The sequence below is a fragment of the Polypterus senegalus genome, chromosome 5 (genome assembly GCF_016835505.1).
Source record: "Polypterus senegalus isolate Bchr_013 chromosome 5, ASM1683550v1, whole genome shotgun sequence".
Classification (NCBI taxonomy): domain Eukaryota; kingdom Metazoa; phylum Chordata; class Cladistia; order Polypteriformes; family Polypteridae; genus Polypterus; species Polypterus senegalus.
Genome location: NC_053158.1, coordinates 26,158,350 through 26,184,568, shown reverse-complemented (window position 1 = coordinate 26,184,568; position 26,219 = coordinate 26,158,350). Strand labels below are relative to the sequence as shown.

General features: G+C 37.1%; 1 protein-coding gene across 2 annotated transcripts in view; it reads left to right on the top strand.

Annotated features, from left to right (window-relative positions):
• Positions 1-24,595, top strand: part of zc2hc1a (zinc finger, C2HC-type containing 1A) — a 50,013-nt gene extending 25,418 nt beyond the window's left edge. For both annotated transcript variants that reach the window (XM_039754400.1, XM_039754401.1), the window contains 6 exons: positions 4,722-4,863; positions 5,726-5,874; positions 7,128-7,227; positions 9,834-9,927; positions 16,270-16,377; positions 23,430-24,595. In XM_039754400.1, coding sequence (XP_039610334.1) covers positions 4,722-4,863; positions 5,726-5,874; positions 7,128-7,227; positions 9,834-9,927; positions 16,270-16,377; positions 23,430-23,607 — 771 coding nt within the window. In that variant the 3' untranslated portion in view covers positions 23,608-24,595. The remainder of the gene's footprint in view (positions 1-4,721; positions 4,864-5,725; positions 5,875-7,127; positions 7,228-9,833; positions 9,928-16,269; positions 16,378-23,429) is intronic.
• Positions 24,596-26,219: the final 1,624 nt, after the last annotated feature.

The window sequence follows — 26,219 nt, the reverse complement described above, 5'->3', positions numbered from 1 at the left end:
ATCAGGCCTGGGGGTGGCTACAGAAATTGAACTCAGGTGTGATATACCACAGTTAGGTTATTTTTTAACAAGGGGCAATTACTTTTTCACACAGGGCCATGTTGGTTTGGATTTTTTTCCTCCCTAAATAATAAAAACCATCATTTAAAAACTGCATTTTGTGTTTACTTGTGTTATATTTGACTAATGGTTAAATGTGTTTGATGATCAGAAACATTTTGTGTGACAAACATGCAAAAGAATAAGAAATCAGGAAGGGGGCAAATAGTTTTTCACACCACTGTACATATATTTCATGATTAGTGAAAACCTACACTTGGACATAATTTCTCCAAAGAAAGGCAGCACTGACAGCACTTTTACAGCCCGAGTGCCTCTCGGTTCTAACACTTATGCAAGACACATCTGTACAGTTGCCTGAGTGACACTCAGGACTAAAACTTATAGCATGGTTTTCACAACCCAAGTAACACTCTTTACTAATGCTAAGCAGGCTGCTAGTATTTGGTAAAGCATCTATCTCCCCTTTTGAGCATGCTGTTTGTCCCAGGAATTTACAGGGGAATTCTCCAGTCACAAACGTGGGTCAACATTGCAAAGGTAGCCATTTTCTGGACACTTGACCTGACAATTTCCCTGGCAAAAAAAACTCATAACATTTCAGGGTTTGCATATGTGTAAGCCTGAAAATTACCACAATAAACATGCAAAGTGTCACAATGGCCATGTATATGACACACTGAAGTTATTTCAGCGTCATGTATCAATCAGCGTGAGACCAAGGAGTTAAAATGTAAAAGTCTACAATTTGCCAAAATCTGTTTTCAAAGGTTAGTATCTGAAAAGCTTATTCTATTTAGTTATATTCTAAAACAGGGGCAGTACTCCCTAGCCATGCAAGGAGAAAACTGCTAAACTGGGATATTAGTAGACATGACCATGTGCCAAACACTTCACAGACATTGTTCCCGTTAGAAAAAGATATGTATTCCTGTAAAGCACTGATAAAACAGGAGGTGGTCTATGCTTATCTAGTAGAAACAGAGTTTTATGCAGCACAAATTCAATATCATACAACTTTGGTTCTTTTCAGCTTTGTATTGACTTGGCATTGACTTATGTGCGTCCTTCAGCATTCTTGCTTCATTGTCTGAGGCTGTATGTATACGCTGGATATTGTAGTGACCGTCCTGATATTACTGTATGTAAGGAAAATACAGTGCCTGTAAAAAGTATTCACCTCCTTGGAAGTTTTCATATTTATTGTTATGCAACATTGAAACACAGTGGATTTAATTTTGATTTTTTGTTACTGATCAGCAAAAACAGACTTTTTATTGTCCATTCTTCAAAGTTGACTAAGTTAAATGCAAATATAAAACACTAAATAACTGATCATTTAAGTATTCACTTCCTCCACTTGAGTATATTTAGTAGCAGCCGTGGGAGCACTGAGTCTAAATGGACATGCCTCTCTCCCGCTCTGCCACTGTGTATCAGCTTTTTACATCCGTACAATCCAGTTTTGTAGACACAATATCTGTAATGGTTTTCCCAGCTTCTCTGTGTGAAAAGGGCTTGTTACTGTTTCAAGGGGCACAACTTACTTACTCACTGTGGAATATACAGTATAATAAAAAATAATCAAGAAGAATAATAAAGAAGTTCTGATTAGTGCATTGCCTTACTCTTTTTTCCTATAGGAATTTAATTTGTTTAAAGATATTTTTTTACTTTGGGATGAGTTGTTAACCCTTTCCTTAACAAAAGCAGTAAAGAACAAGAAAAGCCTGTTGTAAAACCTTCTGGGTTTGGGGGTGCTTTGTTGCTTTTAAACTTGCAACAGCCTTAATTTTTTAGAAAACTTGCTTAATACTGAATAGAAATTACAAGTATCTTAACATCTAACTAGGTACACTCTTTACAATAAAGATGTCAATAAAGTTGTTCTTTAGGGTGTTGCCATAGGGGAACCATTTTTGGCTCCTTAAAGAGCCATCCACATGTAAATAACTATGGATAGTTTGCAGATTTATGAAATGCCAGTGGGTTCCTGCTTTTAAAAGGATCCTCGCTACAAACAATAACACAGGCAAACTTCAGGTTTACTTGATCTGTCAGTACCTGCTAAGTAGCCTGCTATACATTAAAGATTTCTTCTTTTGTCCACATATTAGGAACCTTTGCAAAGACTCAATTTAATAATGGGTATATGAAGAGCCACACAACCCAGTAAAGTGCAATTTTAGAATCGTCGTTTTTAAGAGTGTTTCTGATGAAATAAAAATTTCAGTACAAACACCTTGTTGTTTTTTTTTCTTGGTTTCCTGAAGCAGTTCAGAATATTGCAATGCACATTTATATTGTAAAACACTGGTGCCATTAATGTAACAGGCCGGCACAAATGAGTTACCAAGTTAGATCACAGACTTTTATTAAGTGAGCATAACAATGTGTTTCCTGAACATATTGAAGGTTCAGCTAAATTATTGAATGATATAAAAACTATAGCAGGGTAAATTATTTCTTGAAAATATAGACATAACATTGTAGCACTAAATAGGCATTTATTTGTCATACTGATACCCAAACTCGTGCAAGTGCACACCAAAAAATAATGTTTTTGTAATATAAATTAATTTGACATTTGTTAAATTAAAACATTAAAGATGATTACCACACTTAAAAAAAAGAAGTTTAGAGACTCCGTATTTTGGTTGTGTAGCTTTGTTCAGGTATATGTCATGTTGAAAGCTGTTCCTTTTTTTTGAGGTATGGTATTCCTTAAATACACAATGAAAATGGTGGTGTGATGCACCCTTGTAATCTATATTTGGAGTAAGCTAATTTAAATGAGAGAGGTATGCCTAAACTAGCTCCCAAACTTGAATAATTTAATTTTTAAGTTTGTGCAAGTACCAGATGTTCAACTTCAGTATTAAATAGTGGTAGCCTTGCTTACAGCAAGAAATTCAAAGTAAATTAAAGGGATTTTCTAAGTATAAAAAGCTGAATTCAGCTACTGAAGGCAAAAGCCTGTTTAACCTATATACTATATGTATTACATACATTTTGTGAAATTAGTACAGTCCCTGGTATATGTGCAATTCATTTAAAAGTGAAAATATAAACTTTAGAGAATGATCATGAGAAAAGTTATCCAAGGCATGAAAATGTGGAGTCAATTAATTGGGAGAGCATTTTTGAAGTGTGCACAAATATTGGTTCTGATGTGACTAACAAGCAAATCGGAGTCATCGCACTGATGAGAACACCCTGACTTATGTGTGTTTTGTTGTTATGTAATAATGACTAACAAAGTGGCTGGTAACCTGCACCCTCAAGAGTTGTTCAGCTATTTAATTTGTTAATAGTGTATATCAAAAGATTTTAAAGCATGCTTTACAAGTTTCTGAGTCTCATGATATAACAATTGTCTGATTACCAAGTACCATACAATACCTGTCGTACATGTTTCACCTTTTAATGAATACACAAATAGTATACAATATAAACCTGCAAGAGAAACATGATTTTCAATGACTTTGGAATAGATAAACTTGATGATGGTGTAACTGAAATGTTCCTGGGCTAAACACCTGACACTGGAAAAGCATTGTGCCTTGCTATCATGTAGAGATAATACCTGGAAAGGAGATTTTTAGAGAATATTTTCCCAATCCTGAGAAGTCAGACCATGGCTGAACAGAAATTTTGTTTTAATGTACAGAGGCGTATTTACTCTTGATAATGAGGGCATGGGGGAAATGTATCACCATTTCCATTAAAGTCACTTTTTTCTACAGCATATCATCTAAACGTTTGTGTTTTTATGAGGGAAGAATAGCCAGGAATGGGCAATACTGTACCTGTTATCACTGTTTTACAAATATGTTTTAGATATTATTGGCGTTGTGGATATCACTGCCACCTCGTGGATCTAGTGACACAAGGTTGAACACGCACATGCACTTGGTCATGTTCCATATGGAGTTTCCATGTCATGTTTTTTTTTTTATTTTTGTTTTCTCCATATCCCCATTTATAGTTTGGTCAATTGGCAGATGTAAATTGGTCCTGTGTGTGTGTATATGTGTGTTGGGTTAGGCCCTATGATGGACTTGTTCCTTGTTCAGAGCTGTTTCCTGTCTTTTGGCCAGTGCTGCCAGATAGTCTCAACCCCCTTGCATTCCTGAATTGAATTAGGCAGAATGCAATACTGCAGTCTTAGCTGTCTTTTTTATATGACTGTGAACATTGCCATGCGTACAATATGTCTTACTTGACTACAGTAACAGTCATCACTGGATTTCTTTTAAGAATTATTGTAACAGACTGCAGCTGCTGTCATGTCTTCAGTCTTTTGTTTTGCATGTTTTAACCATCATGGTCATTCTGGTAACTAGTCCACCTTGTCTGTCTGTTTCAGACTTATCTTCAAGACTATGTTACTGATATACAAAATTCTTCAGCATAGCAATCCAGGGTAGTTGTTATGCTCAGATCATAAATAGTGAATGCAGACGTTTACTCGTTAGCAGACACACTGTGTCATTACAACATTTAAATTAAAGCATTCTCGTATTTGTATTTTAAATAATTCATACTAGGTTGTAAAGACTAATGTGATGTTTAGCCTGTAGATATGCAATCTCAGGCAGGTGTCCTTTTAACATTGTAGGATAAAATTTTGAATTGTATATTCTTTTTCATCCATAAAGACAGAACCACCTAAGAAATCATCAAACTGGCGTAGGAAACATGAAGACTTCATTGCTACTATTCGTGCAGCAAAGAATCTTACTCAGACAATAAAAGATGGTGGTCCTCTTCCTCCTCCACCACCTCCATCATATGACCCTGGTAAGTATGCTTAATTTTAATAAAACTGAAATTAGGAAGCATTCACAATTTACATAGGCCTGAAATCTGTACAGGTGACACTAATAACATGCTGCTAAAGATAGTGTATTTTTTAATATGCACAAGGCAAAAGGAAAACAGGTTTGAAGTCTAAATGAAGCTAGGAAGCACTCTTTTGATCACATTTGTGTATACTGTAATTCCAGCTTCATGTTCAGAAAACTTGACGGCTCATGACAAAATAAGACTGGAGTCTACAATTCAATTTATTGTTAGTAATTTTCGCAGTACTATATACTTATTACAATAAATTTTGCTTAATCTTTGGTAACTTAACATTTTTCTGACCACATTCATTCATTTGCATAACTTTAAAAATAATGTCAGGCGTGTTTTAGCTTTTCTCTGTATTATATCTACTGTTTATGTGAGTTAAAGTAACCTTTAATCTCAGTGAAAACATGAAATTTCATTGCAACTATTTTTTGAAAGGGAAACTATAGATACAGTTCCTTGGTTTTAAATCTTAAAGCAAAAGCAGACTTTTCATTAGGTTCTTGAAATGATGGAAGGCATTTGTGAATTTAGAATAATGAAATAAACAACTACCGTATAGTAGATAGATAGTTCTTTTGAGTCAAAGCTGATTTATTCCTGCCAAATGTATGTTCTGTTTAAGCTACTGTATATTAAGTCTATCAATTACTAATGTCTTTTCAAAGTCAATTCCTGTATTTACTATACGTTACACATTAAATAAAAATGAAAGATATTCATTTAGTTGTTTTACTGTATGTTTTTAAGAAAATATTACTCCATGGATATTTAATTTTATACCTTGTTTTAATCTTTTGTTCTGCAGATTACATTCAATGCCCATATTGTCAAAGGAGATTCGGTGAGAATGCTGCAGAAAGACATATTAATTTCTGCAAAGAGCAGGCTGCACGTATTGGAAATAAAGGCAAGCTTTCTTCTGATTCCAAATGTAAAACAGCCTCAAGACCACAGGTAAAGGATATTTTGTGTTCTCTTATTTTTTTCTTTTGGATCAAAACAACTCATGTTTAACCACAATTGCCTTTGAATATGCATTTTCTTGAATTTTTAGATTTTATCCCTTTCTTAAATGCTATTTGTGCTATGTGCTGTTCTTACAATGACATATTAATGAAATAGTGCTACATCTTTATACTGCAATAATATGAAAACAATGTACCCAATGTTTGCTACTCAAACAATTAATTTCTCTGCAATTTTATAAATTTTAAACATTTCTATATTAACAGAAGTAGATAGTAATGATGATTGTTTTCACATTACTATTAAAATGAGAATAAATACACGAAACTCTACACCCCATACTTTAAAAAAACTTCACATATACTAACCAATTTCATAGTCTACAACTTAAAAAAATCTTTTTAGAATCCCTGTACTGTACTGCTTCATAGCTACACAACTTCAGTTTGTAATTAGAAAGTTAGGCTGCATTCCATTTCTTCACAAAATATATGTAATTTTGTAAAAAGTCTTTTCACATAGACTTTTGAAAGCCATCATACTTCTTCCCAAGAGCATTTGTATTTGTCAACATTCTGGCTATTTATTGTCAAAATATCATCTTTCGTACCATGTGAGTTTTACTATCTGTTCTCTCTGATTTTTCAAGTTCAGTAACAAATTCATACTCCGTTTTTCCAAATAAAAGATTCAATATTGTAACACCACTATCATCAATCTTCCCACAAAATTTAGAAATGAACAGTCTATTGAGGTAAAGGTACTCTATCACTCTAAGCAGTTTCAGAGAATATGTGTGGAGGTGTCATAATCTTGCCTGTATGTTGCACTAGTTTGTATATGTATATGTGTATATATGTACATATGTGTATGTATAGATTTATTTATTTCTATATATATATGTTTGTGTGTGTGTGTGTATGTATTTATGTATGTATGTTTGTGTGTGTGTGTGTATATGTATATATAATATATAATGTATATGTGTGTGTGTGTATATGTATATATACATGTATATATATGTATATCTGCTCTGTTGGGCCCTTGAGCAAGGCCATTAACCTGCAATTGCTGAGCACTTTGAGTAGTGAAAAAAGCGCTATATAAATGCAAATAATTATATATATATATGTGTGTTTGTGTGTGTTTATATATATAAGTATATATATATATATATATATATATATATATATATATATATATATAAGTATATATAAGTGTTTGTTCTTCTTTTTATACAGATTAAGCCTCCAGCAGTAAAAAAGACAAACTCACCAGCATCAGTAGTGTCGCCATCTTCCCGCTTACCACAGCCTTCATCTACTAAGCCTCCTGGAAGTGGTATGAGCTGCTTTTTTATACTTTATCTTTTAGGAAAAAGGAAAAGAAATACAACTGTAAAGTCATTGTATGAAATCAAAGTGGGCATGATCGATTTTATTTATAATTTTTTCATTAATGGAATCCACCCCTTAGCCAGGGCTTGAGTTACTCTAAAAATATTTAACTTTTTGCATTAATGATAGTCAGAAAAAACTATGCACTGAGTTTGGTTTTTTTTTTGTTTTTTTTGTTTTGTTAATAGAAAATGATTTCAGCACTCAAAGAAAATAGACAAATCTTAGTAATCTAGTATACAGTGATCCCCCGCTATATTGTGGTTCAGCTATCATGCCCCCGCTACATCACGGATTTATTAATACTATTACATATGCATTATTTTCTTTTTTACTTTAATACTTTTGTAAAAAAAATATTTGTCCTTTATTTCCTGCCCTGGGCGTGGTTAAATCTCTTTCTCGCGGCACTTATAACGCTGCTCACGTTGTGAATTGGGGGTCTGAACGCACATTAAAGAGATGCGATCGGTTCAGCTGGTGCCTTGCTGATGCTGTTGGCCAGCTATGTGTTGTTCTTGTCACATTTTGCGTAAATCACTTAATAGCCTGTACAGCAGCTGTCCTTTTGCCACTTCACGTCTCTGCCGCTCACTTTGTGAAGGGGGGAGCTGATCGCACGCTACGCAGAAGTGGACGGATCAACTACTGGCTTTGTGCTGCTTCTGCCAAAATGCCTGTTCTGCTTGTCACTCTGCGCGTTCTGAAGTAGGAGGAGTTTTTGGGTGTGAGGTCTGAAAGCACGCTAAGGAGAAGTGCTTGGATTGTCTGCTGGCTTTCTGCAGCTGCCGCTGGCAAGCTGCTTGTTCTGCTTGTCGTTGTTTTAAGAGCTGGGAGCACCTGAAGTTTGTCTGCAAAAAGCATTCCAACAACTGCTAGGTTAGATGTCGGCGAACTTGTTTTAAACTGTTTGTAAGTAGGGCATGACGTGCAAAAGTCACTGCCTCACGGGTTTTGCTTCCTAAAGTTGTAATGTCTAGTCTTGCATTTCATCAAAGTGTCTGTCCGAAATGATCTGGTCTCGATCACTTCGCTCAACTGCTCAAACCACCCCACCCCTCCGGAGGCACACTACTATCCTGCCACTCCGCATTGTGACGGGGGGAGCTGAATATACTCTAAGGTGAAGTTGGACTTTGTGCTGCTTCTGCCAAGATGCTTCTTCTGCTTGTCGCTCTGCATGTCAATCATTTAAAAGCCTGTACTGCAGCTGCTGTTCTATCTCACTGCCTTGTCTTGCGTGACGTTAAAATGTTTTATAATAGTCAGGCTCATATCCTTAGCCTGACATCCACATATCATATGTATTTACAAAGTGAAGCTAATTATACCATGTGTAGCAGTCACATATCTTAAACCTGTGTTATATACTTTTTTAAATAAAGCAAATATTCACCAATATATTGGCATCTTTGCATTAAAGGCAAAGTTGACCTTTTAGCTTTTCAGATTTATGTTTAACCAAGAAATATCTGGTTGTATTTGCCTCCATTTCATTGTGAACATTCTAAAGATTAGTCATTCTGAAAATTCTGGCATCTTCAACTGAATAGTTTGAACTGGAAACATTTTCTAACTGCATATATATTGTAAGATTTCTAAACTCTTTTGGGACTCCCATCAATGGGACGAAGCGCCAAAGAGTATCCCAAACTGCAGTCGCCCCGTCTGTGGAAGACCGGTTCTCCATGGGCAGAGCAACTGTAGCCTCCCAGTGCTGCAGTGGCTCATCGTGAAAGTGAATCCGAGCCAACCATGGTCACGTTGTAAGCACCTGTCATCAATGGGTGATGCAAGGAACATTATAAATGCAGGAAACTTGGCCACAACCCTGCCTGACTGCTGTGTCTGTGTTTAGGAGAGTAAATATATATACACACAGTAAAATACAATACTATAATTTGCAGGTGACTTGAAGATGTAGACAAATCTTCTATAATAATACCAGTTCATGGTCATGGTTTGCAGAATGGTCATACTGTATCTTCTGTAGTTGCTGTAGCTACTGTTATAGAAATTTAAATGTCTTGTTCTTGTGCTTTATTTTACATTGCACTGACTAGGAAAGCCTAGTAGAATTCATTTCAAATGTAATTTTTTCCAAATCTTAAAAGTCTTTCTCAGCATACTCCATGGGATTCACAAAATCAAAAGTTAATTTCGGGCTCAGTGTTATAATCGCTGTAGTATCTCGCGATTGTACACATTATGCAGTATGCACATTTGGGGTTTTATAATAAGATAATAATTTTGATTTGAATTTTCTTGAGTTGATATATGTTGTTAATCCTCAAAGGGATATTGTCTTTTCAGTAATATAAAGATACATTATTAAAATACAATGTAATGTGAATTGGTCATTGGTTAAGAGCCCAGTGTTCAACTCATGAAAGCACTGATTTCCAGACTAACAACCTTCTAGGGCTTTCTGTTTTCTTCATCTTCTTATATCTTCACTTTTAATTGTTTTGATATTAAAAAGTTGTTTCTTACCTTCATTATAGATCCAAAGTTTGCTTACACTCTCTTTTTTTTCCCCACACATGTAAGGCTTGTCTTCAACTAGAATATTGTCTACATCTGCAAATAAAACTAATTCATCACATTTCTCTCCTCCGTCTCTGAATTCCAGTCCACAAGGAGGGTAAGTGTTTTTTTTTTTTTTTTATAACATCCTAAAGTATATTAGCCAATTTTAAATGTGAGTGTATGTCCTGTCCAAGTTTGGTTCCTGCCTCATATCCTTGTTGGCAAGATAAGAGTCTACCTCCCTCTAACAGTGCAATGGAAACAATAGATTCAGATGTCAAAAAAGTGGTCAAAACGACCAAAAAATGTTGCTGTTCTATGACACTTTGCATGTTTTAATTTTGGGAAAGTTCAGTGCCATTAGAAGTCAGTTATTCTGGGGTTAAAAAAATGCCCCTTGCACATATACAGTGGGTACGGAAAGTATTCAGCCCCCCTTCAATTTTTCACTCTTTGTTATATTGCAGCTATTTTTCTAAAATCATTTAAATTATTTTTTTCCCTCATTAATGTACACACAGCACCCCATATTGACAGACAAAAAAAAGAATTTTTGAAATTGTTGCAGATTTATTAAAAAAGAAAAATGAAATCTCACATGGTCCTAAGTATTCAGACCCTTTGCTCAGTATTTAGTAGAAGCACCCTTTTGAGCTAATACAGCCATGAGTCTTCTTGGGAAAGATGCAACAAGTTTTTCACACCTGAAATTTGGGGATCCTCTGCCATTCCTCCTTGCAGATCCCCTCCAGTTCTGTCAGGTTGGATGGTAAACGTTGGTGGACAGCCATTTTTAGGTCTCTCCAGAGATGCTCAATTGGGTTTAAGTCAGGGCTCTGGCTGGGCCATTCAAGAACAGTCACAGAGTTGTTGTGAAGCCACTCCTTCATTATTTTAGGTGTGTGCTTAGGGTCAATGTCTTGTTGGAAGGTAAACCTTCGGCCCAGTCTGAGGTCCTTAGCACTCTGGAGAAGGTTTTTGTCCAGGATATCCCTGTATCTTGGTCTCATCAGACCAGAGAATCTTATTTCTCACCATCTCAGAGTCCTTCAGGTGTCTTTTAGCAAACTCCATGCGGGCTGTGTCTTTTAGCAAACTCCATGCGGGCTGTCGTGTCTTGCCTCTCCTCAGTGTGTGGACCCACTGTACATGTTGATTTTCAAGCCCCTTCCATATACAAATGTTGTTGGAACTTTGCCAGTTTATCTTTTCTAGCTCTCTTGACAGATGCCCTTATCATACTTGTAGCCCCTTACTGCATCAATTTAAGTTTCCCAACATTTCCACTTATCTTTACTCAGTCTTTCTGTAAATACAATTGCATGTTTGAAGGGAGCTATGCAAACAGAAATGTTAACACCTTTACTAATTTAACAACATTACCTGGCTCATACAGAATTTTAAACTTGACAAAAGTCACTAATGTTGTGTTCATTTCTGGTGATCATATGAGAAAAATAACACACCGTTTTCAGACTGACATTTTTGTTTCTTTTGCTGCAGTAATTAAAATAAATTGTTCAAAGAAAATATTGAATCTGGGCACATCATCTTGCCTAAGTTTAGAATTATGGATGTACAGTACTCCATGATATTCCACTGCAGTGTGAAGTTATAGCTGACACAATGTAATGACATACTGCTTCTGGCTTTTCACTCCATTGTGACAAAGATCAATTTGAAGCTTTGCTGAATAGTTGGTAAGAACTAATGTAATCTATCATCCTGTGTGACTCATAACTGTACAATCTAACTCACACTTTCAGAGACTACTGTAGATCCAGCAACTGACCTGCTCACCTACTAAAAGTGGAATGGTGTCATGCCACTATAATGAAGCTGTCCCTTACTATCCAAAAATTGTTTGTTGCTGAAAATGTGTGTGAAAGTGGGCTATGGTTCCCACTAGGTGGTGCAGCAAGGAGTTATACTCCCTATTCTTTGGGACTACCGTATGGCCCCGTAGTGCTTACATCAAGTAAAGCAGTGGTACCAGAAGTACCCCCTGGTCTCCAATAAAAAAAAACACACACACACTGTCTTGTCCAGTCGAGTTGGAGCTGGGAACAGAAACGGGCAACACTTGCCTTGGAGGAGTACCATTGTGGAGAATAGTGAAAGAAGAGATTGTGTGTGCAAGGTATTTTTGCACTTACAACCCTTTTGATTTGGACCTGGGACTGTTTTGTGTGTTCATGTTTGGTGTTTGGGGTTCTGTGGCACCCCCTAACTTTCACAAATGATACTATCCAGTTTCAGATACTATTTGCATTACCTGCTACACTAAGATGGTAATGTACTGTGATATAAATAAACATTGAAAACACAATGAATATATGTAATAGTTTTCATAATTTAAACAAAATGGTTACCAACTGAAAAATTGAGTTATGTTTCGGTGGTAAAAGGAGGATGGTGGAGGGGTAGTCATTCTCCTTGCACAGTTTGTTTGTAAACATTTTTGTTTGATAATAGGGAATAAATAAGGCGCAACAGTTTTCAACTACAAGAGTATGAAAAGCAGTCCTATGGACAGCTGAGCCTATGGTGAGCTTTTCATTCTCTGTCTGGACTGGTGATCAATTTTAATGTTTCGCCATCCAGCACTCCTGAATTTCTGTCAGGTACAGATTCAAAATAAGACTTTTTGATATGGATAGTGAACTTTGGATACAAAGTTTCAAGAGTCATAGTAGCCTGTTTTTGGGTAGAGACATTACAATTAGCGAAGTACTGGTGTGTAGTTACAGTATCTCACAAAAGTTGGTACACCCCTAAGTGAAAAATGTCCAAATTGTGCCCAAAGTGTCAATATTTTATGTGGCCACCATTATTTTTCAGCACAGCCTTAACTCTTTTGGGCACGGAGTTCACTAGAGCTTCACAGATTGCCACTGGAATCCTCTTCCACTCCTCCATGACGACATCACAGAGCTGGTGAATGTTAGAGACCTTGCGCTCCTCCACCTTCTGTTTGATGATGCCCCACAGATGCTCAATAGGGTTTAGGTCTGGAGACATGCTTTGCCAGTCCAGCACCTTTACCCTCAGTGGTCATCTTGGAGGTGTGTTTGGGGTCGTTATCATGTTGGAATACTGCCCCGTGGCCCAGTTTCTGAAGGGAGGGGATCATGCTCTGCTTCAGTGTATGTCACAGTACATGTTGGCATTCATGGTTCCCTCAATGAACTGTAGCTCCCCAGTGCTGGAAGCAGTCATGCAACCCCAAACCATGAAACTCGTACCACCATGCTTGACTGTAAGCAAGGGACACTTGTCTTTGTACCCCTCACCTGGTTGCTGCCACACACGCTTGACACCATCTGCACCAAATAAGTTGATCTTGCTCTTATCAGAGTACCACAGGACATGGTTCCAGTAATCCATGTCCTTAGTCTGCTTGTCTTCAGCAAACTTGTTGCGGGCTTTCTTGTGCATCATCTTTAGAAGAGCCTTCCTTCTAGGACGAAAGCCATGCAGACCAATTTGATGCAGTGTGTGGCATATGGTTTGAGCACTGACAGGCTGACCCCCCACCCCCCCCCACTTCAACCTAAGCAGCAATACTGGCAGCACTTATACATCTATTTTGAAAATACAATCTCTAGATATAACGCTGAGCATGTGCACTCAACTTCTTTGATCGACCGTGGTGAAGCTTGTTCCGAGTGGAACCTGCCCTGTTAAACCACTGTATGGTCTTGGCCACCGTGCTGCAGCTCAGTTTCAGGGTGCTGGCAATCATCTTATAGCCTAGGCCATCTTTATGTAGAGCAACAATTCTTTTTTTCAGATCTTCAGAGAATTCTTTGCCATGAGGTGCCATGTTGAACTTCCAGTGACCAGTATGAGAGAGTGTGAGAGCGATAACACCAAATTTAACACACCTGCTCCCCATTCACACCTAAGACCTTGTAACACTAACGAGTCACATGACACCAGGGAGGGAAAATGGCTAATTGGGCACAATTTGGACATTTTTCACTTAATGGGTGTACACTGACTACTTTACATTGTATCAAAGTGTCATATCTTCAGTGTTGTCCCATGAAAATATACAATAAAATATTTACAAAAATGGGAGGGGTGTACTCACTTTTGTGAGATACTGTAAGTAGTGAAAGCTAGCGGTGTGAATAAATAGAGCTTGAAACACTTGCAAAACAAAAGTAAAAATGAAAACGCAGTATAATTATTAGACTTGTCATGGTAGTTTAGGGCTGGGCGATATATCAAAAATTTATCGTTACCGAAATTTATGACTCTCATCGACGTCATTTTGCCCATGTCGGTAAATTCGGTATTTTAAAAAAAGAAAAGGCATGTGCAGGTTGGCGATGTTCATGTCCCTTTAAGACGCTGTGCTACGTTACAGACTTGACGGGGTGGAGTCACATGACTCTACTACCTGTAACAAGACGAGACACGGGTGAACAAATGGAGGACGATTTAAATGTTGAAGCAGCAGCGACGAAGGTAGAGCTGGTGGAGGAGGAAGAGGAGACGCTTGTTAACAAAAAATGCATCATCAATCGTTTGGCAACATTTTGGATTCAACAAGGATGATATTGATCAAAAAATTGTTAAATGTAAACTCTGCAAAAAGACTGTTGCGTCAAGTCAAGGTAACACAACCAACCTCTTCCACCACCTGCAGCACAACCATGTGATTCAATTCGAAGACATAAAAAAAGCTCAAAGCGAGAAGAGATTAGGAGGACCAGCAAAAACGTCTTCCTCCACCAGGCAGCGGTCAATAACCGAAGCATTTGCTAGTACTCAACTATATGAGCGAACTTCAAAAAGATGGCAAGAAATCACAAATGCTATAGGCTACCACATAGCAAAAGACATGGCTCCTATTGCTACAGTGGAACGCAACGGGTTCAGACACTTCATGAAAATAATTGACAAGAGATACGAACTCCCATCACGAAAATATTTTTCAAAAACTATCATTCCCAGCATGTACAGCACAGAGAGGAAAAAGGTTGCTGCTGAATTGAGATACGTTAAGCGCGTTGCAGCCACATCCGATCTCTGGTCCAGCCGCACAGTGGAGCCGATATTAGTCTCACAGTTCATTACATCGACAACAAATGGGAGCTGCGTACCAGAGTGCTCGAGACGGCCTATTTTCCATCTGATCACACGGGGGAGATGGTTGGACAGGGGTTGAGAGCGATGCTGTCTGCATGGGACATCAGTGAAGAGGACCTTGTTGCTATAACAACTGACAACGGCCCAAATATTGTGAAAGCTGTCAAGCTCAATAAATGGACATGGGTGCAATGTTTTGGGCACAGGCTGCACCTGGCAGTCGGTAAGTGTGTACATCTTAATATATTTGGGTGGTGACATCTGGTGTGTTTTAAAGTGACTTTAATTCTGTGTGTCATATTCAAAATTGAAAGTATTAATGTTTGAATAATGTTTATATAGGCATAAAAATACTTAAGACTGCTGAGCAGCAGTGTATCCAGAAAGTTTTACAGAAGACTTATTGTGAGCCAGTGTTGATCATGTTGTGCTGTGAAATGTAGCAAAATACATGATTTTTAAAATGTTTTATTACTGTGCCAACCCTTTTAATTTTGTAAATATGGTCTGAGAGGTCTTATTTAATTCTTACTTTATTTTGCTTGCTTTATTTGAGAATTAGACCATGAATTGGGGTGATGTTGGGTGTGAAGATTTGGATAGATATGCTACCTCAAGGCCTTAGCAGAGATAGGCCTTTGTCCATGATGGCATTACATTTGCACAATCATTGTTTACTTTGTGAATAGCCAATGTGAAACATATTTATTATTAAACTATTTTGTTTACAAGGGATACACATTTTTTAGAGAGCATGGTTACATATTGTATCCTACACTTTTTATTTTGTTCAGTTAATAAATCTTAACCACTAAAAGTACTTACTACTATTGTCTTCATTTATTTTCAGTGACATTTTACAGTCCTTTAAAGTGGTAATAATATAATTGCAATGAATAGGTCTAGGGGGAATAATATTATCAAAATAACTGGAGGAACTATGCTGCCTGCCACAGCCCCATCAAATGAAAAAAAAAAAAGTTTGTTTTTTTGGCACTTGGGGTGGTTATCGTCCATTTATCGTTATCGAGGTTAACTGCTCAATTTATCGTGATATTGATTTTAGGCCATATCGCCCATGTTTATGGTAGTTCCTGTCCAAATCCATCAATGCAAAGAGTGCCATATCGCAAATTAAAATGCATAATTTGACTTTTCTCCATGGACGCCCATGTGTTGTTTCCATTAAAATATGTACCAGTTGCATAAGTTATTACTTTCTGTGGTTTATCGAAGGCCTTGAATGAACACTGATATGAGCAGTTTCTGACAACTAAACATGTTCAAAAATGGCAACAACAAAATAAAAGAAAAGAAAAAGCTTACCGTTCTTTTTTTGAATTGGATTTAATTACAGGATTAATATGAAGTCTAGAACACCATCGTCTCCAGGTTCTCTGAAGAACACGCCAGTAGTTACAGGCAATAGGAAGAAGGCATATAATCCTGATAGTTACACTTCGAAGTAAGTAAATTCATTACATTCAAATGAAATATATTTGCAGTTAATCATGTCTTTTTAATCAATTAAGAATGTAAGTACTGAAGGTAAGTAGCTCACAATCAAATCAATTTTGGTTTTATTTGACACGGTACTAGTAAGCTGTTTGACAACATTCTTCTAAAGTATTTAAGAAGATTAAAAAGCAAGAGTCATTTGAATTGACATAGGTGTAGCTACACATTGGAACTGTAAAGTAAATAGGAGAGTTAATTAAACAAGGGCAAGGATGAAAAGTAAAAGTAATCAGTGGAGATTAAATACAAAGAAAGCAGTTTTTTTAAAGAGCTCAGAACATACAGAATAGCAATAAAGAAATTACTGTATGTTCAGACATAAAGAGCATGGTATGGGAAGAGCAGAGCATTCACTGAGAGCTGCCTAACCGCAAGTTGGGGAAAGCAAGAAGTAAAGTAACAATGAAGCTTTGATAATGAATACAATTCTACAGGGTAAACGGTGATTGCAGAAATCCCAGTGAATGTTATATATTTTTGTCCTGCAATGTTTATATAAAGTACTAGGAAATACTTTTGAGAAACCATGAAAGCAGCTGTTCTCTATGGTCACTCCAGTATTTTAAGCTGGTTCTATTTCTTGATTCCACAGACTACCAGGAGGAAGTATAAATACAATTTACTGTTGTTATTTTCTATCCAGAATTGTTACACTTTTAACCAGATGGGATTTATTTAGGAGTGAGCTGAGTTGTACATCTTCAGAATTATAGGGAAAAGTGAAGATGTGAAATCAGAAACCCCTTTCACATATGCAGAGTACTGCATAAAGGTATCAGTAAATTCCTGGGTAGAGTGTAAGTGCAAACAAAACTGGGTCAAGAATGTAAGGATTGACAACTTGGCAGTTGCACAGATCAAGACCTAGTGTAATTAAAAAAAAATATATATATTCTGGGTTTGTAAAAAAAGACATAAAATTACCAGATAAAGCATGCAAAATGTCACACCTTCCCCATGTAGATACACTAAAGTATATGCATGTGCGGCAATCCAGAAGAGTTGAATTATTGTCTAAAGTTAGAAATTTTGGAAAGTGGCCATAAATTGAACAGTTTTTGTATCACTGATTATTCTTCACCCTGACAAAAATGGAAACTGTTAAGCCCAATAAACACCAAACACAGCCATCCACCAGCTAGCTAAAGGGGTGATATACTCCAAGGACCATGAAGCTGCTGGTACCAGTTGTGTGCATCTGAGGGAAACCTAAGTTCATGCATCTTTGAAGTGCACTTAAAGTGTCTCCTTTCAAATTTCTACCTTGTACAAATCGATATTATCCTTTTTTTTAAATTTATACATAAAAGGCAGCGCATTCGTCTTTTAATATGAGACAGATACATGTATCAGCTGTTTTTGAAAAAATTTACTTTTCAGAGACAATTTGAGTGGCTACGTGCCACTGTTTGCGGTTAGTAGCTGTTGATAGGTTATTGCTAAGAAGGCAAATTACACATAATTATTCTGGAAATTGTTTTGCAGACTTCATTACATTGACCAGCATTTTTAGCAACAATTGTTGAATTGTTGAAGTTTAATTTTAAATGCAAATTCAGTTTCTCTTTACTTTTAATCAGCATGCTGTGCAGCCAACAAAAGCGCCAGCACACACAAGACTCGGCATGATCATTTATATCCGTATATTATGTGATGAAAGCATGATTAAGAAGGCATGCATTTATTCATTAGAAAAACAAGTCAATTATAAACCCATTAAAACACGTATTGGTCAATGCTGTTGTATTAGTCCGTTTGGCAGTACAACGCAAAGAGAACAGCTACCATGACATTATTTCTGACCGCTGATTAAGTCAGCTTATCTGTCAGGAGCAAAATACTAGCTTATTTATATTTTCTGAGAATAAAGTTAAAATAATTTTGAGAGAGAAAAAATTGTTTACAATGAAGAATTCAGCCATCCTTCTTGCTCAAGATAATACCATTAACAGCTGAGCTAAAAAAAATGTAACAAGCTGTTCAGTCAGGGTATTTTATCATGTCGTCAAATGCACCAAACACAAAAAGTACCATCTAACTACTTAGGCTTTTTCTTAATGGCAGATAGGAAGAAATGACAAAACCAACTATGCAACTGTTACCCATAACCTCCTTCCCTCTCTCCCTGCCCATATTCAACCCTAGGGACCTCTAATTACAGACTACTTTACTGACTAGGACTGTTTTTTTCTTTCAATCTTTTGCCTCAGCCTAGTTTTCCACCAATAGAGAGCTTCTCAAGAGCATCCTCTTAATCTCTTTAGAAAACAGACCTAGATGAGGACTAATTAGTCCAGCTGTCAGCTTGCTATTAATCAGACAGAGATGTTGATTTCATTATTCACTTCAAAGGTATATTTATTAACATCAAAACCAGTAAAAGCAAATATAAGCAATGCAAAGAATTACTGTATACCTCCTGGGTGAGTTCATGCAGTTTTTATTCAGTCCAAGATGGCATTTCCTAGATAGTCCACTACCTTATTTTACCTTTTTACATTTTATACTATATTTTTATATGTCCTTAATCGAAGAATGAAAAGAACAATTTCTTGCCACAGGGAGAGCTCATTTGTAAATTTTCAACAGCTAAAAACAGAAAATAGCAAGCTCTATTTAAATATCTGCATTTTAAAGTGTCAATTTTTACAACTAAACTGAGTTCTTTACCAAAACTACAGAAGGCATCTGAACTAAATACTCAATTTTTGCAACAAAGCAACAACTGAACAATTCTGAGAGAACTTTTTTGGAAAAAAGTCTAATAACGGTCAGGCACATCCAGAAAAAAGTAAGCATCTGCCTGCCTATCTGTAAGCAGAACAGCTAACATTTTTATAGTTTCCCAAAACACAGGAAAGTTGCTAAGTCACTATCACAACAGCCAAGGCTGATTCCCTACTGGAAGCTTCAAACAGACAGACTGAGGAAAGCATTTTAAGATAACGCTTCACTGTATAACTATGTAAGACACCTGGAATCCTGGCTTGCCTTTCAATTTTCCCAAAGTACACTGCACATCTGTTCAGCTTGGCAAGACCTTTAGGATAAGGCATGTTCCCTGAAATCTGTCAACTGAAAAAGGGTATAATATCTCTAATACAGTGGTGTGAAAAACTATTTGCCCCCTTCCTGATTTCTTATTCTTTTGCATGTTTGTCACACAAAATGTTTCTGATCATCAAACACATTTAACCATTAGTCAAATATAACACAAGTAAACACAAAATGCAGCTTTTAAATGATGGTTTTTATTATTTAGGGAGAAAAAACAATCCAAACCTACATGGCCCTGTGTGAAAAAGTAATTGCCCCCTGAACCTAATAACTGGTTGGGCCACCCTTAGCAGCAATAACTGCAATCAAGTGTTTGCGATAACTTGCAATGAGTCTTTTACAGCTCTCTGGAGGAATTTTGGCCCACTCATCTTTGCAGAATTGTTGTAATTCAGCTTTATTTGAGGGTTTTCTAGCATGAACCGCCTTTTTAAGGCCATGCCATAGCATCTCAATTGGATTTAGGTCAGGACTTTGACTAGGCCACTCCAAAGTCTTCATTTTGTTTTTCTTCAGCCATTCAGAGGTGGATTTGCTGGTGTGTTTTGGGTCATTGTCCTGTTGCAGCACCCAAGATCGCTTCAGCTTGAGCTGATGAACAGATGGCCGGACATTCTCCTTCAGGATTTTTTGGTAGACAGTAGAATTCATGGTTCCATCTATCACAGCAAGCCTTCCAGGTCCTGAAGCAGCAAAACAACCCCAGACCATCACACTACCACCACCATATTTTACTGTTGGTATGATGTTCTTTTTCTGAAATGCTGTGTTCCTTTTACGCCAGATGTAACGGGACATTTGCCTTCCAAAAAGTTCAACTTTTGTCTCATTAGTCCACAAGGTATTTTCCCAAAAGTCTTGGCAATCATTGAGATGTTTCTTAGCAAAATTGAGACGAGCCCTAATGTTCTTTTTGCTTAACAGTGGTTTGCGTCTTGGAAATCTGCCATGCAGGCCGTTTTGCCCAGTCTCTTTCTTATGGTGGAGTCGTGAACACTGACCTTAATTGAGGCAAGTGAGGCCTGCAGTTCTTTAGACGTTGTCCTGGGGTCTTTTGTGACCTCTCAGATGAGTCGTCTCTGCGCTCTTGGGGTAATTTTGGTCGGCTGGCCACTCCTGGGAAGGTTCACCACTGTTCCATGTTTTTGCCATTTGTGGATAATGGCTCTCACTGTGGTTCGCTGGAGTCCCAACGCTTTAGAAATGGCTTTATAACCTTTACCAGACTGATAGATCTCAATTACTTCTGTTCTCATTTGTTTCTGAATTTCTTTGAATCTTGGCATGATGTCTAGCTTTTGAGGTGCTTTTGGTCTACTTCTCGGTGTCAGGCAGCTCCTATTGAAGTGATTTCTTGATTGAAACAGGTGTGGCAGTAATCAGGCCTGGGGGTGGCTACGGAAATTGAACTCAGGTGTGATACACCACAGTTAGGTTATTTTTTAACAAGGGGCAATTACTTTTTCACACAGGGCCATGTAGGTTTGGATTTTTTCTCCCTAAATAATAAAAACCATCATTTAAAAACTGCATTTTGTGTTTACTTGTGTTATATTTGACTAATGGTTAAATGTGTTTGATGATCAGAAACATTTTGTGTGACAAACATGCAAAAGAATAAGAAATCAGGAAGGGGGCAAATCGTTTTTCACACCACTGTACATGGGGTATCTTGAAAAACATACAGAGTTCATCTATATATCTGGTGCTTCTCGCTTTAAGAGATAGAACTGCTATAATCACAAAAGTGTGACCACCTTTCCTTAACCTCAGATATATACCTTTATGCATATTTGCATACCACTCATTTCATACATGAAAGCATTTAGTTTGACCTGATCTTGATTCACACTATAAGTTAAAGGTTTATCTTCACCCAGAGAGAATCCCCGAATTTCTCTTTAACTTGCCATTCTGTCCTCTATTTTCTTCTTCTCACTTACTTTGAGAGATGGTCTGCATGTGGTTTTGAAGAAAGTTTGAACCTTCTCCTGATTGAAATAACAGTAGAATTACCAAAGCCTACGAAAAAACTTGTAATCTCGACTCACCTTAAATCCCTTCGTATCTCTCCGTCAGCGTCTTTTGTGTTGTAAATGTGTCAATCAATACTAGCAGCAAAGCAACCTGCTATGCCATCCCCCCACCGACCGCCAATGTTCAATTCACAAAGAAGATTCTCAGTTCTCAGTGTTTATCTTGGAGTGAAGTGCTGGAGTTGTAGAGGGTAAATAATATATCGTCATTTGGAATACATACATTTCATGGGTATATCATATCAACAACAATCTGTGTAAACACATTGTTAAAACAGAAAAGTTTTTCATGTTTTACTAATAATTGACAGAATGTAGACATGAAATGTATAATGTGTGAAGCCTGCAGTCCAAATATCAATTATACACTTTCACAAAAGGTACAAGTATAACAAAACTAGTGCACTTTTATTCAAGAATATAACTGCAGAAAAAGAACTTGCATTAGGGTGCGACATTGACACGCACCTAATACGACTGCTTTGGTGGTGTAGCAGTAAGAATGTCTGACTTATCAAATATACACTATGTAAACACATCTTTAAAACAGAAACTTTTTTCATGTTTTAGTAATAATTGACAAAATGTTGACATGAAATGTATATGTGGGCCGCGATTATGATTTTTTCAAAGGTGTTGGTAATTCTAGTGTTAAAGTCTCTTCCAGTTACAAAACCTGTGTCTTTTAATAGATAAGTTCTTCTGTCAATCTTAGTTGTCACCCCCTGAATTATAGGTCTTTGTCCTTGTTTAAGTCCATTCTGCACCTTCTGGTTCAAGTCGTCTGCAGAGGGGCCTTTGGAGAGATGTCAGTACATCTCTGATTTACACTTTTGTTATCAGATGGAGTCCAGGCAGATCCTGGTACAAGATGGAGTTCAGTTACTTAGTTTGGAATGCAAATAGGGGTTTTGAGCAGCTGGATGTCTGTATCCCTGATAAAATCTGCTTTTTAACATGCCTGGTATGCCACTAAAGCCTAGCAGAATGGATAATGCCCACCTGTCCTACATTATTGTAAAAAAAAAAAAAAAAAGGTCTATGTTACATTCTTCTGAACCTTCTTATGATGTACCCTGCAGTATGGCCATAAAATGTTATTATCCTTGAGGTAAAATTACTTGGATTTGATTTCTAATGTGGACCCTGTTTGTGTTCTGTTGTGTGTTCTCCCTTTCTTCATGTGTTTTTTATTTATTTTATTTTTTTGGATTGTCCCTTTTCCCCCGATCCCAAAGAAATACATGTTTAACTCTGTGAATCTTGATATGGACAGAAGTGTGCCCTGCAATACACTATAACTCTAAGGTTGGATCCTGTTTTATACCCAACACTGCTGATTAGTCCCCTTGGCCCACCAAGCAAACCTGGATTAGACAGTGTTGATGATGGATGGATTGATTGATTCTATGAGTAAAACTAAAAATAAGGATACTTACTTGTTTACTGTATCAGAAATTAAAATCACTGAAAGAAATTCAACTGTCATCACTCTTAAAAATAAAGAAATGTAATTACTTGCCCAGCATATAGATGACCACAACTATATGACTCTTATAATTATTTTTATATAAATTAATTATTCCTGGTGTAGTAAACTTTATTGTAACATGGTTTATGTTATTTGTTTTAACCCTTACAGTGTCTTCAGACGCTGGCTCAGTGTTGTGCCTTCCTGGTCTTTTTTTCAGCTGATTCTGCTGACCGTTTTTATGTGCCATAGACAGTGTAGGAAAAGCCATAAAGTTTCATCCTGAACAGATTAAATTTAGGGTGCGTTTACTGATTTCAAACAAAAAAAACGGATGTGACCCCCCCCAAGACATCTGAGGTCTTTGAATACTGTTCAGCTTTGATTATTTATAATTTTGTATGTATTATTTACTTCCTTTATTGAATTTTTCAGGAAAGATGGCAGAAGTGGATTGGAGGCAGGGGATTGTTTGAGTGGTGTACCAAACAGAAGAAGTGACAGAATTGTCTCTGAGCAGCTATCCAAATTTTGCCATGAATGTGGCACAAAATACCCAGTAGAACATGCAAAATTCTGTTGTGAATGCGGAGTAAGAAGAATGTGTATATAAAGGTATATCAAAAGCTGTTTTATGCATGTAATTCATATTGTAAAACTTAATTTTAGGATAGTTACTCTTAGCTTATTTATCACAGAATAAATATGTTTACTGAAATATGTGACAGAAACACAAGCCATTTATTTACACAGTTGCATATATTCTGAATTTATGAGAACATGTTCACTGCTCTAGTGCCAAAGTATACTGACAAAAACCTTTCTTCATAAGTTATATTTAGTAGAGGAGAAAACATAAATTGCATACATTTTAAATGTAATAAAAATAATATTCTATTTGATTATAAAATCAGTGTTGTTTGACTTTTTTTTAAGCAATAGAGCAGTTGGTGACTAAAATTATACACTGCTTAATGCTAAATACTGTTTTTGACAGGGCATAATGTGGAAAAATTTCCTTTGAAAGTATAGCTTCAGTTTACAAGCACACTGCAAAATCTAGTAAAATTTGGGATTTTAAATAATATATTAGGTTTAAATTGCCGACATTAAAAAGATGCTGTGCCAGTTGTAACATTGTAATTACTCTCCTTTTGAACTGCTAATAATAATAATACGACAGCCACACAACAATCTGTACATACATTAGAGAATATATCCCTGATTCCTTCAACAGAGGCTGGTATATGTTAGATAATCTGCACAGAACATACCTTAATATTAAAATATGATTCATTTAAAAGATGTATCGCATATTATTAATAATGACAGTGCTTCACTTGGCTTGATTGTATGTTCCAGATATAATTTAGTACTCACTATAACTGTTACATTCTTTAATGTAAATATTTAGCACTTACTGCTAATGTACAGATTCACAAAAAAATTGTTGCTACATTAAATATAAACAATGGTGGAAAAAATTAAATATTCAGTGTGTTTGTTTCTTACTATAATTTATGTTTACTGGTGTTTAAGCAAAGTTTTATAAATATTCAAAAACTACTGACTCTTAATAAAATAATGCATTAGCCTTTTAAGTGATTGGATGACTCATTTGTTTATTGTGTTATCTATTTAGGTTGTTTTAAGTCACTGGTTACTTTGCAGATCTTATCTTCCATATGACGGTGCCTAGCTGTTTATTTTGTTTGTCACCTCCTTTGTGTTTTAGCTTTCAGCTGTCTCAAGTCTAACTGGCTTTTACAGCAAAACTTCCTTTTAATAATGTTTCATAATGTGCCTGAGATGTTTGCCTGTAACTGCAAATGATTCACTTTATTCTAGTATGGCACTCTTCACTCAGTATACAGTGCATCCAGAAAGTATTCATAGCGCATCACTTTTTCCAAATTTTGTTATGTTACAACCTTATTCCAAAATGGATTAAATTCATTTTTTTCCTCAGAATTCTACTCACAACACCCCATAATGACAACGTGAAAAACGTTTACTTGGGATTTTTGCAAATGTATTAAAAATAAAAAAAATGAGAAAGCACGTGTACATAAGTATTCACAGCTTTTGCCATGAAGCTCCAAATTGAGCTCAGGTGCATCCTGTTTCCCCTGATCATCCTTGAGATGTTTCTGCAGCTTAATTGGAGTCCACCTGTGGTAAATTCAGTTGATTGGACATGATTTAGAAAGGCACAAACCTGTCTATAGAAGGTCCCACAGTTGACAGTTCATGTCAGAGCACAAACCAAGCATGAAGTCAAAGGAATTGTCTGTAGCCCTCTGAGATAGGATTGTCTCGAAGCACAAATCTGGGGACGGTTACAGAAAAATGTCTGCTGCTTTAAAGGTCCCAATGAGCACAGTGGCCTCCATCATCTGTAAGTGGAAGAAGTTCGAAACCACCAGGACCCTTCCTAGAGCTGGCCGGCCATCTAAACTGAGCGATCGGGGGAGAAGGGCCTTAGTCAGGGAGGTGACTAAGAACTCGATGGTCACTCTGTCAGAGCTCCAGAGGTCCTCTGTGGAGAGAGGAGAACCTTCCAGAAGGACAGCCATCTCTGCAGCAATCTACCAATCAGGCCTGTATGGTAGAGTGGCCAGACGGAAGCCACTTTTTAGTAAAAGGCACATGGCAGCCCGCCTGGAGTTTGCCAAAAGGCACCTGAAGGACTTTCAGACCATGAGAAACAAAATTCTCTGGTCTGATGAGACAAAGATTGAACTCTTTGGTGTGAATGCCAGGTGTCACGTTTGGAGGAAACCAGGCACCGCTCATCACCAGGCCAATACCGTCCCTACAGTGAATCATGGTGGTGGCAGCATCATGCTGTGGGGTTGTTGTTCAGCGGGAGGAACTGAGAGACTAGTCAGGATAAAGGGAAAGATGACTGCAGCAATGTACAGAGACATCCTGGATGAAAACCTGCTCCAGAGCGCTCTTGACCTCAGACTGGGGCGACGGTTCATCTTTCAGCAGGACAACGACCCTAAGCACACAGCCAAGATATCAAAGGAGTGGTTTCAGGACAACTCTGTGAATGTCCTTGAGTGGCCTAGCCAGAGCCCAGACTTGAATCCGATTGAACATCTCTGGAGAGATCTTAAAATGGCTGTGCACCGACGCTTCCCATCCAACCTGATGGAGCTTGAGAGGTGCTGCAAAGAGGAATGGGCGAAACTGGCCAAGGATAGGAGTGCCAAGCTT